At 41.9% G+C, this 17,857-nt stretch overlaps 1 protein-coding gene across 5 annotated transcripts; it reads left to right on the top strand.

Moving 5' to 3' along the window:
• The first annotated feature begins 1,240 nt into the window (after window positions 1–1,240).
• elavl3 (ELAV like neuron-specific RNA binding protein 3) lies at window positions 1,241–14,976 on the top strand. Of its 5 annotated transcripts, none has more exons than XM_071533423.1 (7): window positions 1,241–1,249; window positions 8,946–9,162; window positions 9,264–9,367; window positions 11,630–11,783; window positions 11,945–12,173; window positions 13,792–13,830; window positions 14,649–14,976. In XM_071533423.1, the coding sequence occupies exons 1-7, from the start codon at window positions 1,241–1,243 to the stop codon at window positions 14,974–14,976; spliced, it is 1,080 nt and encodes a 359-aa protein (XP_071389524.1). The 5 variants fall into 5 exon arrangements, with proteins under 5 accessions (XP_071389524.1, XP_071389523.1, XP_071389525.1 ...); XM_071533422.1 differs by having other exon boundaries at window positions 14,628–14,976; XM_071533425.1 differs by lacking the exon at window positions 1,241–1,249 and adding an exon at window positions 13,140–13,193 and having other exon boundaries at window positions 8,940–9,162; window positions 14,628–14,976.
• The last annotated feature ends 2,881 nt before the right edge of the window (window positions 14,977–17,857 follow it).

Raw genomic sequence — 17,857 nt, 5'->3', positions numbered from 1 at the left:
AACACAAAAATCACTGCTGGCTATGTTTCTGTTTGTAAAGCAAAGAGAAAAACAACAACACTCACAATATTTCCTGATCAGAACTGCAGCGTTTCTCCACCTCACGCTGAAAGGACATGAATTAATTCAGAGGCTAGCTAATTTGTTATTCTCATTTCTGCACCTGACCCTATAGCTAGCCATCTGCCTTGCATATGAAAATTGGAGCCAGTAGGAAGGTGAGGAAATCAGCCACTCATTCATATTATTAGTCTGCTTTAGTGATTTCATGCTTTGTTTTTGGCCACAACTCATACACAATTTGGCCATATTTTGCTTATTTTTGTATTATCAGCTTAAAATGTGGACTCAGTGTAGCAGTCTAGACACAAAATCGCTTTTATTTACAAAGACAAAGACCTAAGAAGAGATGTTGTTTGCTATGGCTTCATACAGGAGTAAATGGAGGATGAGAGAGAAAAGAAGGGGCTACGCTGAGGGAAGAAGTAAGTGGAAAGTGTGGGGAATGAGAGAGACAAGGCTGCTGTCTTCTGCTGCACCCATCTGTTCTGAAAGTGCAGGTGGAGCCCTATTCACTCAGCTCTGCGTGTGTGTGTGAAGAGGGGGGCAGGAAGAAAGGAAGGGCAGTGAGAAGGAGGGAGTGGAGAGATGGAGGGGCAGGGATGGAAGAGGGAGAGGAGGGGGCTCTTGGTGATCTCTCCTGAAGGGGATAATGGGAGAGGAGCGCATTGCAATGGCTGCCATGTAGTACCCTCCCTGCACAATTAGCCAATCAGCAGCGCGCTCTGCCAGCTAGAAGGACGCATAAAAGAAGAACATTGCAGCAGAGGCACAGAAGGAGACTGCGAGAGGAGCAGGGAATTACACACAAAAACAGCAGAACCAGAACACCCTCCCCTGGACACACCCTGCTGAGGATCACTGCTTCTCTTTTTTCTGAACCATCGCCCACGCCACTCGGAGAGAAAGCTCTCCCTCATCATCATCCTGAAGAAAACCCCTTTCTCCTCATTTTCACCCTGCAGAGGACACCTACAATCTCAAAGGGCTGAGATCCCCTGGCGAAGATTGTATTTTTTTCCTTTTTTTCTTTTTTTTTCTTTTAATTTGGACACAGCAACTCCTGACAGAACATAAAGGCCATATCATATAAAGGCCGAAGAGCATATATACAGACTCAGCCTTCAGCTTCAAGACCAGTGCAAAGAAGGACCTAGATCTCTTTCATTGTACGTCAAGAATGGTTACTGTACGTATGACTCTACTTCTCTTCTATTTGTAAAGGGGATGCTCTAGCAGCATGCGTACAATATAGGCGCAAATCTCACTCCCTTTGTGCTGTATTTGATATGTATTATAATACATACACACATTTGATATAAACACAGATTTACATGGTAACATCTTTCTTACATATCTATCTATCTTTGAGATGTATTTTAAATAGAGCTCCAGGGCCTATTTTGTTTGTCTAATACTACCCACATGCTACAACACAGAACGGTTTTGGGATTAGCGGTTTATGTTTTTATCCAATGCGTAATGCTGTATTATTATGACAAGATTAACGATCGATAGTGGCAATTAGTAATCTCACACTGAGTGATGCGCCATGCGCGGCTATGCTACAGCCTGCATTCAACCTCAACGATGGATAAAGTCTTTCTCCTGCCATTTTAGAATAGCATATATATTTCTATATCATAGCCACTACGGCTGCCTAAACGTCGCAGTTGTGAATATATTTCACGAACGATGCAGCGGTGAAGATTAAGGAATTCCGCAGGATTAGAGGGCAGTGATGAAGAGGCAGAAAGGCGTTGAGGCGCAGGGTTCAGTGGGGGAGGACTGGCTTTCTTTGCCTGGTGCAGCACAAGGATGCTGGAGACGGGTTTCTGAGACAAAACATGATGCCTCGGAGGCTGAGGGCCCATCCAGAGCAAGGCAAAGAAAAAAGGGTCGAGTCACTCCGGGAGGGGGAGGGGGGGAGGGAGATTACGCATCCATTGGTTTGGATTGAATCAGGCAAAGTCCAAATTCCTCAGGGTTCTCGTTGCGATGCAACCGAGTAAATGGGCTGGAAATCTCAGAGGCCGCGACAATAAGTGCGGAGATGGACATCTCCATTTTAAGCGCATTTTTACCCGAGTATCATAACGCACACAGACAAGATGGCCCTGCGTGCACCGCGCTTGTCGGATAAAGGGAGATGTGAGCGGTGATAAATTAGCTTTGCTCAATGCCGACGGCCGGATTGGGCGTGTCTCTGCTGGACTTGAGCACTAAACGAGGGCCTCAAAGCCTCCATCTGAACAAACGCCCTACTCCGGTTTACCTCTTGACTCAGGCCTAATGATGCTCCACGGCTGCCAGCAGATGGAACAGTTAATCTGAGCAGACCCAGGAAGAGTAGACCTAGTTACATTAAATTATCGAAGCAAACAAATAAATAGGAAAATCTGTATTTAGCATGGAAGCTGCTGAAGGTCCATCCTTAGTCCTGTGCAGGTGCGTTATCTATACAAACCTCCCTGCTTATTCAGGCGTGGTCTACAATATCCACAAAATTATTTTATCCGTTCACTTTTTAGGAGGAATAATCTCTAAAATGCTGAACGCCAATAAAATATCTAGACTTTTAGGCAATATGTTCATTCTGAGGCCAGTGTTTAAGATGAGGCAAGCAAAGCATATTATTTAACAAATACATTCATGGAACAGGAGAGGAGAGTTGTGGTTGGTCCATGGAATTTAAATAGGCCCATTCACAACTTTAAGATCTCACTTCACGCAATTTCAAACGGCCAGACTGGGATATTACTTCGAATATTTATGTAGAATAAGGTGGACAGCAAGATATTTCATTAGCCTATATCATCTTCTAACTGTCCGATTTGCATATTTTGAGCAATAGTTTAATTTTCTTTTTGTCGCACATTGCCTGCACCTTGCGGGCCCAGATAGTGTCACACAGACACAGGCTGTAGCTCCCCTCCACATGGTCCGCAGTCCTCCATGCCTGTACCGCAGTGCCAAGCAAATAAAAGCGTTGAGTCAGATAACCTTTCCGAGGCACTTACACAATTCAAGGACAAGGACAGCAGAGGCCATCAATGCAGACCAGTCTAAACACAATATGCTTGATGTTTAGTTAACAGTGCTCCATATCGAATTTAAACCAGAATCATTTCGGATGGTTATTGTAAAGTTTATGGGCCATTATCAGCCTACACCTGAAGCACAATAATGAAGAGGCTGGAGTTAGCATCTAAGACATATAGGCTGTCCAACTCATATGAGAAGTCAAATGCAATGTTGTTATGTAAGCAGTGATTTGTAGGTCTCCTGTTGCCTACCAATGACTTGAAGTAATTATCAGTCACAAATAGAAAGCCTACAGGGAAGCAAGAGAGAGAGCATGCAACTCCCATCTCCGAGACTGCATGATTAATCCTAACTTCTTCATTACAACGGTGTCGAAAAAGCAAATATTAGGGGATGTAGTGGAGGGTAACGCCACACATACACTCGGTTTACCCACCTTTATAAGCACCCATACATACTAATGATGTAAATTCATTGCATAGCCTACAGCATAGTAAGTAGTAGGCTATACAACTGATGTTATTAATGATGATTGGTGTTAAGTGTTAGGAGAATAAGGCATTTAAAGGGGGGGAAACATGAATTCATTACTTTCTGACAATATTGGTTTTTGTTCATAATGGTGGATGTTTGCCTTATAATGGTGACCGCCTGGAGGTCATAGTTTACCCACCTTTTTATTTTTACAACTACATCACAAATTATAAGCCTGATATTTTTTAACATGGAAATCGGCAGTGAAATATCTAGTGTTAGTATTTTAATTTGGCCTATCACGGCGTTTTTGACTTGGAGCTGGCAACTGTAACATTCATTGTTCCCGGAGCGTCCTGCAGCCCCTGGCCACGACACAAAGCGCCACTGTTTACATTAATATTCATAGTGCTGCCATAGTCTCTGCGAGAGAGAAGAGGAGGAACGGGTGGCTCTTTTGTTTGGCTGTTTCAATACGTTTATTCAGCAAAAAGGCGCTCCGGTTCATGAATGCCTGCAGAGCGCACACGTCTTGCCTTTTCAAAAAGGGCTAAATAAATAACAGAAACAGAGTGATCGGGGGTCTGCAATTAATCACTTTTTCCACATTTAAACACCGGGATATGTGATAATCCTTTCCAAAAAACGAACTGAAATGTGTTAAAATATAACAACAACAAAAAACAGAACCGACTCGATGGTCTTTGCAGGATTCACGGGCCTCTCTGGCCTCAAACGAAATCGTCCGAAAGCCACTCCCTTTTTCAGCACGCTGGATAGCGCCCCGCATACTACAAGGACTTGCAAGACAGATTTCTCTCCCCTTCCCTCTGACGTTGTCTGCTCAGATCTGATCAAAGGAGGCTATATTCTGAGAGCTGAAATCTTTTAGAAATCTTTTATTTTTAATCTGCCGAGCCAGACTAGAGAGCAGCCTCGGCAGAGAGCTGACATGAGCTGTGACTCCTGTCGTCCTGTTGTTTTACAGCTGCCACCATGATCCCTTAAGCTGCAGAGAGTGTGGCTAATGCCCTTTGTTTGGGATAATCCTGTAATCTGTGTTATTTAGGAGGCTCATTTACACTTCAGCCTATAGCATTCAGTTTTGATTCATGCCTTCAAGAAATAAAAAGCTTTTTTTTTTTAAAAATAATGCATTATAATGTGTATTAAGAGACAAGGTTACGAAAGACAGTAGGCCTACACACATCACATTTGTAAACCATAAATTACACAAAGAGAATGAAAACATATATGCAGAATATGTATTTACTTCTACACTAAGCCTAAATCAACCAAACACGTAATGGTTTTTCCTGGGACTGTCACACCCAGTATTGATGGTGGCCATCTCCTTTTCTCTCTTTGTATCTCTCAGCTTATATCACACAGAAATTCCAGTTAAATATTTTTCATGATTCTTAGTGTACTGTGACATGACAGGTTGCAGAGTCTGATTACATTGATTGAGACACAACTAGTCTGCTGTACGTCATACACAGTACTACTGCAGCAGAAATGAATTGGACACGCTTTTAGGTCTCGCAAGACTGAGAACAAACACGGTACACCAAGCATAACACCAACCGCGTTTACATTCAGTCATGTAATGCTTCTGTGTTTTGTAATTGAATAGTGTACAGTGTAGGTGGTATGTGCGCCTGGCAGTGGAGGCAGGGCTCTTGTTTGCGTGCAAGTCTGGGTTCATGTGTTTGGCAGAGGAGGCAGGGCTCTTGTTTGCGTGCAAGTCTGGGACCATGTGTAGGCGATGCTGATGCAGTACATTAAATATTGAGGGAGATCTCGCGGACCCCCAAAATAGAAAAAAGCAGTGTGGGACAAATAGTGCTGGCCTAACAACTGGAATCTGTCAGAATTGTGGAACGAACATTTTTGTTGTCTCCAGTAGTTAAGCGTCTGGAGCCTGACTAGCTGGAATAGATCTGTACTGAGTGTAGTGTACTGTGACTATTCATTGTATTGTAGGCCTTCTTACAACATCACTATGATTTCTAGTCTCTTTATTTCATAGAACTGGGTTACTGCCAGCCACATTCTTGTATATTTGATTTTTTTTTTTGTTGTATAATGGGAAATATATGATGCCCAAAAGATGAAACAATACTCGGGGGTTCTTATCTTTTCTGTTTGTTTCAGATAACTTCAAAGCATGTCGTTCCTCTCTATTTCTGTATGAAAATCTCAATCTTAGTTGCTGCTTGTGTCAGCCAATCTCTGTGCCCAGGCTATACTCACTGGGTCTGTGAATTATATAACTTCTGCACTGTTCACTGGGGATGTGTGTTCTGCCATGCTGAGGTTTATCTCAGTTGGCGAGTCAAATTTGCCCTAATACGGATTTTTTTCTTCTTCCAAAAAGCTTTTGTCATGTTTGGGACATGCTCAGATATGCTTGTACTTCTTCTAGGCAGAGGCATCACATCACAATGTACTGGCCTAATATTACAATGAAAATAGCATGCATGATTCCACCTTTTTCAGCTACTGTCAACATGGATTAATTGTACCATATTTTATCAAGACACCTAAATGATTTATTACCCTAGTTGCACATCAGATCAGCAGGCATTTTGGCTCTGCACCATAATCTTTATATGATGGATTGCTATTCTGCGTTGCACCGCCTTTGTGCTTAGATATGTGTTTGAAGTGTTTTATTTTTAGGCTGTCATAACTCACTCGCTCTCCTACTTCCTCTTCCTCTGTGATTCTCTGTGTTCTCCCCTTGTCGTTGTCAATTTGAGTTAAAGATATCCCCCGCTTCTGCAAAGCCATATAATATTAATACATGGAGGAACAATATTTGACCAGTGTATCTGCCCCTAACACACACACACGTACACACAGAGCTTAAAGTCAGAAAGCCATTCAGCCATTAGAAACAATGCGGTCTTTGAGGGCTGTTACCTGGGCAACCTGAGCAGAGGTAAGGCTCAAAGCAAGAAAGCAGGTTACAGAGAAGAGGAAAAAAAAGCCAGGACAGACAAACCCATGACCAGAGAGGTGGGAGAGGCGGGGGGAATACACAAAACAACCGAGACAATTTGAGTATAGCATCAAAGCAGTTCATGCTTTTAGTTATGTGATCATAATATAGAAACAGAAAGCACCACCGCTGCAATAAATTGGCTGAATTAGAAGAGCCAGTAAAACCGAAACCCAGCAGCCACGTGTCCATGCTGCATGGACTAGAATCACATCCTGACAGAAACTCCTCATCTGTGTCTACCGTTTTCAGCCTGTCTGCGATAGGAGTGCCCACCCTCCTTTGGAAAGTAAAATAAAAATAGCTGGTTATACACTGTGAGAAGACATAACCCAAAAAGCTACAATAAGGCTGAATGGCAGGTGAACGCTTTCTTCAATGATGTTTACGCTTCAAATCAAGCCTATTCCTCCTTCAAGTCAGGAAATTCCCTGAATATACTTGTGAAATAATTCTGCCATAGAAGATTCTTTAATTAAGTCCCTTAGATGCTATGGACTACATTGTGACACCCCAAGAGCTTTAGAGGAGACTCATTTAGCCCTATTGACATACATAACACCCACCAGTTAGAGATCTGCTGTATCGTCTCGTACCTATAAACTCGCAAAACAGTTTACATTTGGGCCCCACTATGTACAGCACATTGTACATGCAAAAAAAAAAAAAATGTTGATCCAGACACCTTACAAATGGAGGTTGTTTGTGTGAATGATTTATTCGAATGACTGAAATGTATTAAAATTAAATAGTATACTAAAACATTTTACATTCAAGCACATTCTGAAATGTTCTAGAAAGGCTAATTTCAGTTGTTTGGGTCAACGAGGAAATCCCAACACTTAAACACAAGCAAAATAATCTTTTTTTCCCCCACTGTTTGTTCAGTAGAATCATCACAGAGTAAGAACCATAGGAATATAAACGCTTACAATCATGTAGTATCTCAGTTATCACAAATTTAGATTGATTGAGTTGAACACTTATTTAACACGTACTTATTAAGTGAAATAAATCTGTTATGATGTTTAAAGCAAACAAAAGACTTAAAATTCAAACAACTTGAAAATAGGTTTATTTAACATGAAAAAACGACTGCAACTCAAAAATGTAAATGTTAATGTAATGTTGATTTAACATTTGAATTAACATAGGCACTGTATCCCACTTGCTCAATGGATTTGGGGGCTGGATTTGGGTGTATTACTATTTGTGTTGGTGACCCCCAAAAGGAGCTTGAATGATTTCTTCCCTTTGTCATTGTATTCAATAATGGGCTTTACCACTTTTGAATGTAAAATTGAAACTGCCTAAAATTGCAGCATGTTTTAGGTTCATATCCCTAAAATAATTTAAATCTAAACAAAAATAAGCAGCTTTACTTGCTCAAACAAATCAAAACTGGAAAAACTATCTTTTTAATATAAGGGACTACACACTTGACTATCGCAACTGAGCAACCACATCAAATGTATCTTCTGTTTTCTGTTTGTTGTTTGTTTATTTGTTTTATCTTTTCTGTTTTCACAAGAAAAACAGTGTGCAATGACTGTACATTTCAATTTTCACTGGAAATAATGATCTAGAGATAGAGAACTAGGCGTTGAGCAGGAAAATTGGAGCAGGAAGTTTTGTTTCTGACCTGCACACAGATGTTCCTTGAGAATCCCCTGTGGATCAAATTAAGCAACATGGTTTACTCCAGAGCAACACAGGAGACATAAACACCATTGTGCACTAACCCACTCTGACTCCACTCAGAAAAACAAAAGTGTGTTGACCACAAAAGAAGCTTAACAAAGTTAGGAGAGTAAACCTAATCCGAATTTATTTTTTTCCCCCCCAAACCATGATATTCCTCATTTGTTAGCACTAAATCCATTTAACAATGTCACTCTCTCTTTTGTCTGTCAACTCGTCCCCCCTCTCGCCCCTCACCAGCGTCACACACCACCATCTCTATCATCCCTTAGCCTGTGTAATGATGTAATGGTGTTTGACCCTGGAAGAGAGCTGGGGGAGGGGAGGAGAAAGGAAAAAGGGACTGTGACATCTGCAGGACCAGAGGCAGGGAGCAAGAGAGGAAGAAAGAAGGGGTGAAAGAGAGGAGGGGGGAAGGGACAGGGTCTGCGTTTATGGCAAATCAGACCTTGTGTCCTATACTCCCTGTTAGCAATGCTGATTCTTGACCTTTCCTTATGACAGTGACAAAGTGTCTCCGTGTGTATGAATGGTTTATATATGTGCATGTATCATATTAAACATTATATATGCACATTTATACAGCCATTGTCACCACATATGACCTATTGTGTCTCGTTGTGAATTATGAATCTAATCCCGCCCTCTTCCTCAGCAGATAATCAGCACCATGGAAACCCAGGTGTCCAACGGTCCAAGCGGAACCAGTCTGCCTAATGGTCCAGTCATCAGCACCAATGGCGCCACAGATGACAGCAAAACCAACCTGATCGTCAATTATCTGCCTCAGAACATGACCCAGGAAGAGTTCAAAAGTCTGTTTGGTAGCATTGGAGAGATTGAGTCCTGCAAGCTAGTTAGAGACAAGATAACAGGTGCGGGTCAAGCTCGAGATACTCTTTGTCCACATTTAATACTTTATCACTGCAACTGGTTCTGAGAATCGCTGATGCTATGTGGCTTTGTTTGTCTCCAGGTCAGAGTTTGGGCTATGGCTTTGTAAACTACGTGGATCCCAATGATGCAGACAAGGCCATCAACACACTCAATGGTCTCAAACTGCAGACCAAAACAATCAAGGTAAGTGGACCTCTGCTCTCTACCTCTTTCACTCTTCGTTTTTCGCTTCAATACAGCGAGGAAGACAAAAAGAAAGGAAGTGGAGATTTTGCGAAGGGGGGTTGAGAGAGGTGGTGACAGACGCGACAGAGGGAGGGGAGGAAAATGGGGAGGAGGAGGCAGAGGGGAGTGGTGGCTAGAACAAAGGAGGTGAGAGAAAGGGTGAAAAGAGAAGGAGAGAGTGGAGGTCAGAAAGCAAGGGGCGGGCAGCATGCAGAGGTTATTGTGATGGAAATGTAATTAGGAAGCAGGACTGTGGGGCATGAGGGTCAGTCCAGGTTACCCCATCTGCCTCCAATCTGGGCTAATTAGGGGGCTTCTTTGTCCCAAAATCAGATGAGGGGAAGAGGGGGCAGATTATTAAACGCTACTGCCTTCCCTCCCCCAACCTGATCAAAGTAGATCAAAGATTGAGACAAAGTGCAGGATTGGGAAATTGAATCTCTGAGAGAGCAGACCAGGGGATCCTGCAACAGCTGTCCATGGATAGGGATGTTGTTGACTCCTGACTAGTCAAACAACCAGCTATCAGCATGCTTCAAGTCTGGATCTGGTTCCTTTATTGAAGAACAAATACATGTAGCTTTGCACATAATATTGTTTCACATAGTCCCACATATGCACTCAAAGATAAAAATAAATTATTTCTTCTACCTCTGGTACAGCCATGTAGTAGGAGTGTTTAAATCATCATGACGCCTATTATGCTACATTGCTAATGATATGTTATAACATTCATTAATTAGTTGTGTCTGTGCTTAGATCGTTCCTTCTACCATTCATTTCTCCAACAATCATGAATACTCAGTTTTTAAAAATTAGTATTCTCTGAATAATACCACAGATTACTCTGTGACAAAGCAAATATCCGATTTTGCAGGAGGCATCAATAGAGAGGGGTGAGGTGCGGAGGGAGGGGGCAGCAGTAGGAGGGTAGGGGGTAGCTCGGAGAGCAGAATGCCAATGACAGGATTAGAGGCCATATGGGCTGCAGGCACCATCTGTACTGTGGGAGCGACAGGGAGAGGGTTAATTATAGGGCAGTCTCTGCTCCCCGAATGCAGCAAGTCCCCCCTGACTCCTCCAGAACACCCTAATCACTGCACCACACAACCCTCCTGCTCATACAGTCTGTCTGTGTACACAATAGACACTGGTGCTTAGTACTGATGGATGAAATCAGAACACCTGTATTCATTTAAAAAAGTAATGCACAAGTTGTTTAAATTCACATCACTGAATCCTTTGGGCCTGTGAAATAAACTAAATCAAACTTCACAGCCACAACAAATTTTCAAAATAAGTAGAATTCTTTTTTTTTTTTTTTACATATCCATACCATCGCTACATATTACGTGAGCATGTGTTTATTAAGCATGTGCGCGAGTGTGTTTATGAGTTATCAGGGATCCTGCGTGTCTCGTGATCCATTTACACTGTTTGCTGGTTGCCAGTGGAGCTGTTCTCCCCTAGAGGATAGACACAAAGGAAGGAGGCAGGAGAGGGTGGGCAGATCAGCCTATCTCAGGCAACACTCACTCTTTCTCCCTCGATCACACACAAACACAACACTCCCAACAGTGGACTGAATCGCACGATCTATCATACACATGCTCACATGCTCTCATACACACAAACACATGAATACGCATGACTTTAACAATTAATCAGATATCCATCTAGATTATCAGATGCAGAATGTTCTCAAAAGTAGACCAAGAGTGACCAACAATGAATCACAAGGGATACAAACACAAAGATACCAAAAATGGACATGTATTCATTAACCGACTAGTGAATTCAGAGAATAGAGATCGTCTGAGGCCATTTTTTTTTTTTCAGTACAAAAGAAAGTTGCCAACACTCAGGCTTGTTAACTCAGATTGGCATCATCAGTGTGGGTGATGGTCACAGTCGTCACAGTGTGTCTGTGGTGGTCTCATTGTGGCTGAGAGTGTGTGCTCAAAGGAACTGATTAAGTCCACAGAACAGTTAGTTTCACATAGTATAGAGAGAGATGGGGGTTTGGAAATGGTGAGGGATGAGTAATAAGCAGGACTGTTATAAAAGATTACAGGTGTGGGATACAAAGGAAAGACGCAGCAGGAAAAACGTAATTAATTAGGAAACTCCTCTAAGGCTCATTCCAGTTACCTGAGGTTTCTTAAGTTAATATGTTTCTTGAGTTAACATGTTATTCTCTGATTTCTTTCTGTGCTGTAGGTATCATATGCCCGGCCAAGCTCGGCTTCTATTCGTGATGCCAACCTTTACGTGAGCGGCCTCCCCAAGACCATGAGCCAGAAGGACATGGAACAGCTGTTCTCCCAATATGGCCGCATCATCACATCCCGCATCCTAGTGGACCAAGTTACAGGTACAGCCTTAATTCACTACTATGCTGTCACTCGAGCCCAATTTCCCTGGATGAACTTCAGCAACCCCAGGCCGGGCCCATGTGACGGTCTGGCGGCTGTCAGCCAGTGAGTCAGTCCTTGACCCCCAGGTACTAACATTGGCCTGTTTTCTGATCCGGAGCAGGCATATCGCGAGGAGTGGGCTTCATCCGGTTTGACAAGCGAAATGAGGCAGAGGAGGCCATCAAAGGTCTGAATGGGCAGAAGCCCCTGGGTGCCGCCGAGCCCATCACTGTCAAATTCGCCAACAACCCCAGCCAGAAGACAGGCCAGGCCTTACTGACCCAGCTGTACCAGACTGCTGCCCGCCGCTACACGGGCCCCCTGCACCACCAGACTCAGCGTTTCAGGTACTGAACCTTTGCCACACCCAGGCAACACACCGCCTGAGCCCATCCTGCACCCACAGCTGTAAAAAGCTAGTTTCCACATAAAATCACCGGTAATCCTACTGTGTTGAGCATCTTAAGCCAAGCCAATGTGCAAACTTAAGTGAAATCAACATCTCGCCAGTTTACTATGGCATGTCTTAGTGCACCAGATCAACATTTCATGGTTTTATTATGACATGGAATATCATTAGTGAGTCAACAATCAACCTAACACAATTGTCATAGTTAAATTAATCAGAGAATAAAGAGGCATTATGGTCACAGTTGTTTTCAAATGTTTTTAATAGGTTACATTATTAGTCCTGTCTGTTGTGAGTGCTCCATCAGTTGAATCAGATACATGTTTGAGGAGCTCTATCTAAAAATATTTAAGACGTTTTATTGAGGTTGAAGCTCTTTACATAGTTCTAACTCCCAACAGACCCAACTATAGTCGTGAACACTTAATATTTTCTCAGTGACTATGTTAGTATTTTTTCTTCAAAAACAAACCACCAGATGACGTAGCACACCCAACAGACAGCAAATGTGGTTTGTAGTTTTACATTGAAGAACAATTTGTGGTGGAAAATATGCAAATTTTAAGCCACAATTAGTAAGGTATACCACCTAATGGGATTTCAAATAGCAGTATGGGAGATGGTTTCTTCTACATCACAAATATGCTTTGTAAGTCAAGTCACTTTCAACTCACATACCACTTCAACTCATTTCAACTTTGACTGGTTTAGGTGAGCGAATGCATTATGATTTGTTCTTAAAGCAAAAGAAGCACTCATAAAGCCAAAATTAGGGATTGTAACAACCAAATTAGTCAACTGCTCTATTTGACAAGATGATTTCTTTTATAGCACAGAGGGAGCTCTATGGCACTTTTCGTCTTTCCCTCTCACTCTTTTTCTCTGATTTTCTTTTAAACTGCAGCGTGATCCCTCCATTTGGAAAGGGACCAGATCCAAATAACAGCACAAAACCAATGTAAGAGACCAGATTTTTCCAAGTACAATAAAAACTAAAGCTCCACAAATCTTGATTTAAGAAGAATCATACTAACCCCTTAAACTTTGTCTATACTTTCAGACATTATAATGAGATTAACATAGCCAGGCATTGGCCACATCTACAGTACAGAGCTCAATTTTAAATGAAGGTTAACACCTAACAAATGTAGATGATAAGGGGTTAAAGACATGCCAATTTTTAAGAGTGATGCAATGACAAATAATTTATCAGCAGCTAAAGAATATGTGCACTGACCTAGGATACAGATAAGGTTGTTTTTCTTACATTTAAAGCTACTTAAGGGCATACTTAAGGGAAAACTATTTTGGAGTTTAAACAGTTGAACTCACACTGAAACATAAATACTAAATGAGACACATACTCAAAGCACTTTTGGGGTTGATCCGTCATCACTCTGTGATTGGATGGTTTGAGACTATGGGCTCCGTTGCAGTGAAGGATGCCCTCTGGAGGCCAGCTGGTGAAGGAGCTACATGTTAACTGAAAGCCCCCCTTCCTTGTAGATCTCATAACTAACTTCTCCACCCCCTTCATTCTCCCTCTTGCGTTGCAGACTCGACAATTTACTAAACGCCAGCTACGGAGTCAAGAGGTAAATGCCAAAGGTGTACTTTCAAAAGCATCCATGCCAAAAAAAAAAAAAAACCTCAAACAAAGTGCCCGGAATACCACCTGCTGACTTCATCTTGAAATTAGATATAATGGTCATAATTCCTGATTCACATTGCCCAGTGCCCATTCAACCATGTTATACAAGCAGCCCAGACAACAAAATACTATCTGCAATTACGATAAGCAGTGCTGTAGCCTTCTAACAGCAAGGTATTCTGGCATGGCTTTGTTTAACCTTTTTGTTCTTTTGTTTTGATTAATGGAAATTATTTCTATGTATTTATTTATGAACTAACATTGTCAGTTTCAGTTGCTTTAATGTCCCCTTTTTTTCCACCAGCATGGACATACCAGATTCCGTTTGCGTCTCCTCTGTTTGCTCCAGTTTTTGTATGATTTGATTCTGATTTGCTTTTCATCCCTCTCTAGGTTTCTGTGTTTTGTTCAATATTGTGATTTCCGTTGAACATTGTGATTTATGTGTTTAATTCTTGCAGAGGCTTTGGTCAGCAGAGAATATGACAAAAATATGCAGATTGTGTGGGTGTCTGTGTGCCAGGGCACGCAGTGTCATTTTGTATGAAAGCAGGTAGTTTGGAGCCACTGTGGTGCCCACACATATTTATCTACTTACTGTACAGCAGAGGGGATGGAGATGGGGTCCCCCGACTCCATACCCGACTACAAAGCTTTATCATTTCTCACAGCTACTTGCTCATAAGAGACAGTATAGAGTACTGAATGCTGTGTGGAACTTCAGAATGACACCCATGGTAGTTCTCCCTCTCTCCTCCCCAGATTCTCCCCCATCACCATCGACAGCATGACCAGCCTGGCTGGGGTCAACCTAACCGGGCCAACTGGAGCCGGCTGGTGCATCTTTGTGTATAACCTGTCCCCCGAAGCGGATGAGAGCGTCCTGTGGCAGCTCTTCGGGCCCTTCGGCGCCGTCACTAACGTCAAGGTCATCCGTGACTTCACCACCAACAAATGTAAGGGCTTTGGCTTTGTCACCATGACCAACTACGACGAAGCCGCCATGGCCATCGCCAGCCTCAACGGCTACCGCCTGGGCGACCGTGTGCTGCAGGTTTCCTTCAAGACCAGCAAGCAGCACAAGGCCTGAGAGAGAGGATGCTGTCGCCAGCTCCTTCGACCTGCAGGGAGAGTACTTGAGCTCCCTGTGCCATCACTCTACATGGGCCTGGACTGAGTCTCTCTCTGACACACATTGTCACACACATTCATGATATCCTATCACATACACAGACATGCAGATGCACGCACACAAACACACACACATAACGCAACATATCCATACGCAAACATACACGAGTCAGAGTTTCAAACAAATACACTAGTAGAGTTTTTCTTTTCTCTTTACACAACATGCTAGTCCTTCCCTATATTTGCCTGGATTGAATTAGTAGGGGTACGTAGTTGGTTGTTGGGGTGGGGGTGAGAGGTATCTATGAAGGAGACAGTCTAACGAATGTGACAGAGAATGTGTGCTGAGTGCTTTGATTGAATTCAGGCAAATAATGACAACTGATGAACAAAACGATCAAAAATCTAAATGAACGAATATGTGCAATTTACCCAAACTCTTACCCCACCATCTCTCCCATTATCTTGCTGGAGAGGATGTAGTCACTTTTTTACACTTGGGCATTTTGAATCAGCGATTTTTTTAGATCAAAGAAAAATAAATTAAAAAACAGTGTTCTCTTATATACGTATATTAAAATATAACTATATATTCAATATTTAAGGTGGTTATAATAGCCGAGTATGTAAGCATTTTCTAGAAACTTTGACTACTGTTTCCTGACTCTGCATTAGGTGGTGCCTAGTGTAAGGGCAGTTTCTCTACCCTATGTGAGCTTGTTAGCTCTGACCCAATATGATTTAGATTAACTAATGGATACTGGTCACAGTAATGAGTAGTCTGAAGGCTGTCAGAATCACTCTTTCCCTCACAACACAGTCTCACACCGAAAGACACAAAAGTACACATATTTATCACAGAAAAACACAGTTCAACTATTATTGACTAGAGGATACACACATGTTTTGTCCACTAAAAGGAAAAATGTCCCTGTATTTTCACACTCTAGTTTTAGTATCTATCTTCAGAATGGATTCCACCACAAGCAGACTGTCTGTGAACTTAGAGCATAGTGGCAGTGTTCCCATGGCGACAGTGTTCATTAGCAATTCTCTGATGGGCTAGGGAGTGATGAGTGTAAGGGGAAACCCTTTCACCGTGACACAGCCACTTTAAAGGAAAATACCGGTGTTTTCCACTTTTTGGATCATTTTTTTTATTGCACCTCTATTTTACATTATCCACAGGCCATTTCCCATTGCATGGCTTTGTTTTTATGATTTGGTGTGAGGTCCCTTTAATTGAAAGGTCGTCTGGTGATATAAGAGGTCAGCAAGAATGAGAAAAAAACACACAGGACATGAAAGACAACACAAACTATATTGATCCTGCTGCATGCAATTGCTTATTTACTTGTCTGGGAATTCACAGCCATTTATCAAAGAACAAGAAGGCAATTTCCCTTTTGTAAGCGGGCATTAGTAAATTTGCAGTGATGGATTACAGCTTCAGATTGACATGGATATCTGTCAGCACGAGATTTGATAGTTTCAATATGATTGGGATCCAATGAGCTGCCAAAAGTAATGAAGTACAACAGATGGCTTGAACAATGTTCCAGGCAGGTCTGCGGAGAAATAATAGAGATGAGCAAAAACTCAAGAGCACCGGTATTTTTCTTTAAACTAATGAACAGGAAGAAGCTCTCCAAGTACATGAGGTCATAGTTTTACATTTCAGTGGAATATAAGGGCTCTACAGTAACAACATGTATAGAGCAGATTAAAAGGACTGTAGTTCCAATGACTGAACACTCAGACTGACTTAGAGTCATTGTGTGAGCGATGATATCTGGCAATGATCAAATTATCACTGATCCTTAGAGGAGAAAGATTGTTACCAATTCCTCCAGCTTTGCCAAATGCTCCTCAGTTTCATTTAAACCCCTTCTATTCTATTAAAAGCTTCCCAGACTAAGCTTTGAACTCCTGCCCTCTCAAAAGACGATTGTACAAAATCAAGCCTGCAAATGAGTGTCATAATTATACTTCTATTTACAACAGAACGGTATTTTACTTACTTGCTTCAGATCTGTTTGGCACTACCACCAAAATAGCATTTCTCAAAATATCCCCAACCCAATTGCATGGAAATTATTTATGGCACCCTTGATGAAACATTAAGGCCAACTACAACCTGTCTTGCTGAACTGTCTGTTACAGACCAGAATGAAGATTTACCATGGGGAGAGCTATTGTCTTTTAATATCAAGACATCTGCACATGATAATAGATTAAATAAGGTCAACTATATTCAAGACATTTTTGCTTTTCTAAATGACGCTGTGTTAGCCAAAGAGGATGACGATCTCTTTGAAAGGATTACATTAGAGATAAATCTATTTTTATACATACAAAAGAACAAGACCTTGTGCTGAATTTTTACAGATTCTTAAGCTTGGAAAAATTGGGACATCGCATGGCTTTATTTTAAACCCTCTGATCTTTGGAGAGAGAGGGGGAACAAGCATGCGGTGTATGGGTGGGGATTTAGGGAGGGGGCGAAGGAAAGTTGTATCTCATACAAACTTAGCTGTTCAACCATATCAAAACGATTGAAACCAACTTACCAGAAACAAATTTGATGTACAAAAAAAAAAAAAAAAGAAAAAACCTAAATTAAACAGTTAGGGGTATAACCTGACAGACACATCTATACTTTTGAGTGCGTAGACACACTCGTATCTCTTGTCCTGAAGTTGTGTACAGTGTTGCTTCAATGATGGTGCAGTGAAGTGAAGTGCTTTGACTTGAGAATCCCAGACGAAGCTGCAGTGAGACAGGCTCACTGCCCAGCTGAAAAACTGAACGGCTGCTTGCAAATAGAAAGGTAAAAGGCA

Source organism: Centroberyx affinis, unplaced genomic scaffold (genome assembly GCF_046629955.1).
Source record: "Centroberyx affinis isolate AG114_WGS23_722 - 3 ecotype Tasmania unplaced genomic scaffold, CSIRO-AGI_Caff_v1 ptg002364l_1, whole genome shotgun sequence".
NCBI lineage: Eukaryota > Metazoa > Chordata > Actinopteri > Beryciformes > Berycidae > Centroberyx > Centroberyx affinis.
The sequence above is the reverse complement of the archived record's forward strand: the minus strand, read 5'-3'. Positions and strand labels throughout refer to the sequence as shown.

Excerpts from the sequence above, each read along its gene's own strand:
- elavl3 (XM_071533425.1), top strand. The coding sequence starts at position 8,958 with ATGGAAACCCAGGTGTCCAACGGTCCAAGCGGAACCAGTCTGCCTAAT. Across the intron at positions 12,174-13,139 it reads CACCAGACTCAGCGTTTCAG|CGTGATCCCTCCATTTGGAA; the intron begins GTACTGAACCTT and ends TTTAAACTGCAG. Across the intron at positions 13,831-14,627 it reads GCCAGCTACGGAGTCAAGAG|TTCTCCCTCTCTCCTCCCCA; the intron begins GTAAATGCCAAA and ends CACCCATGGTAG.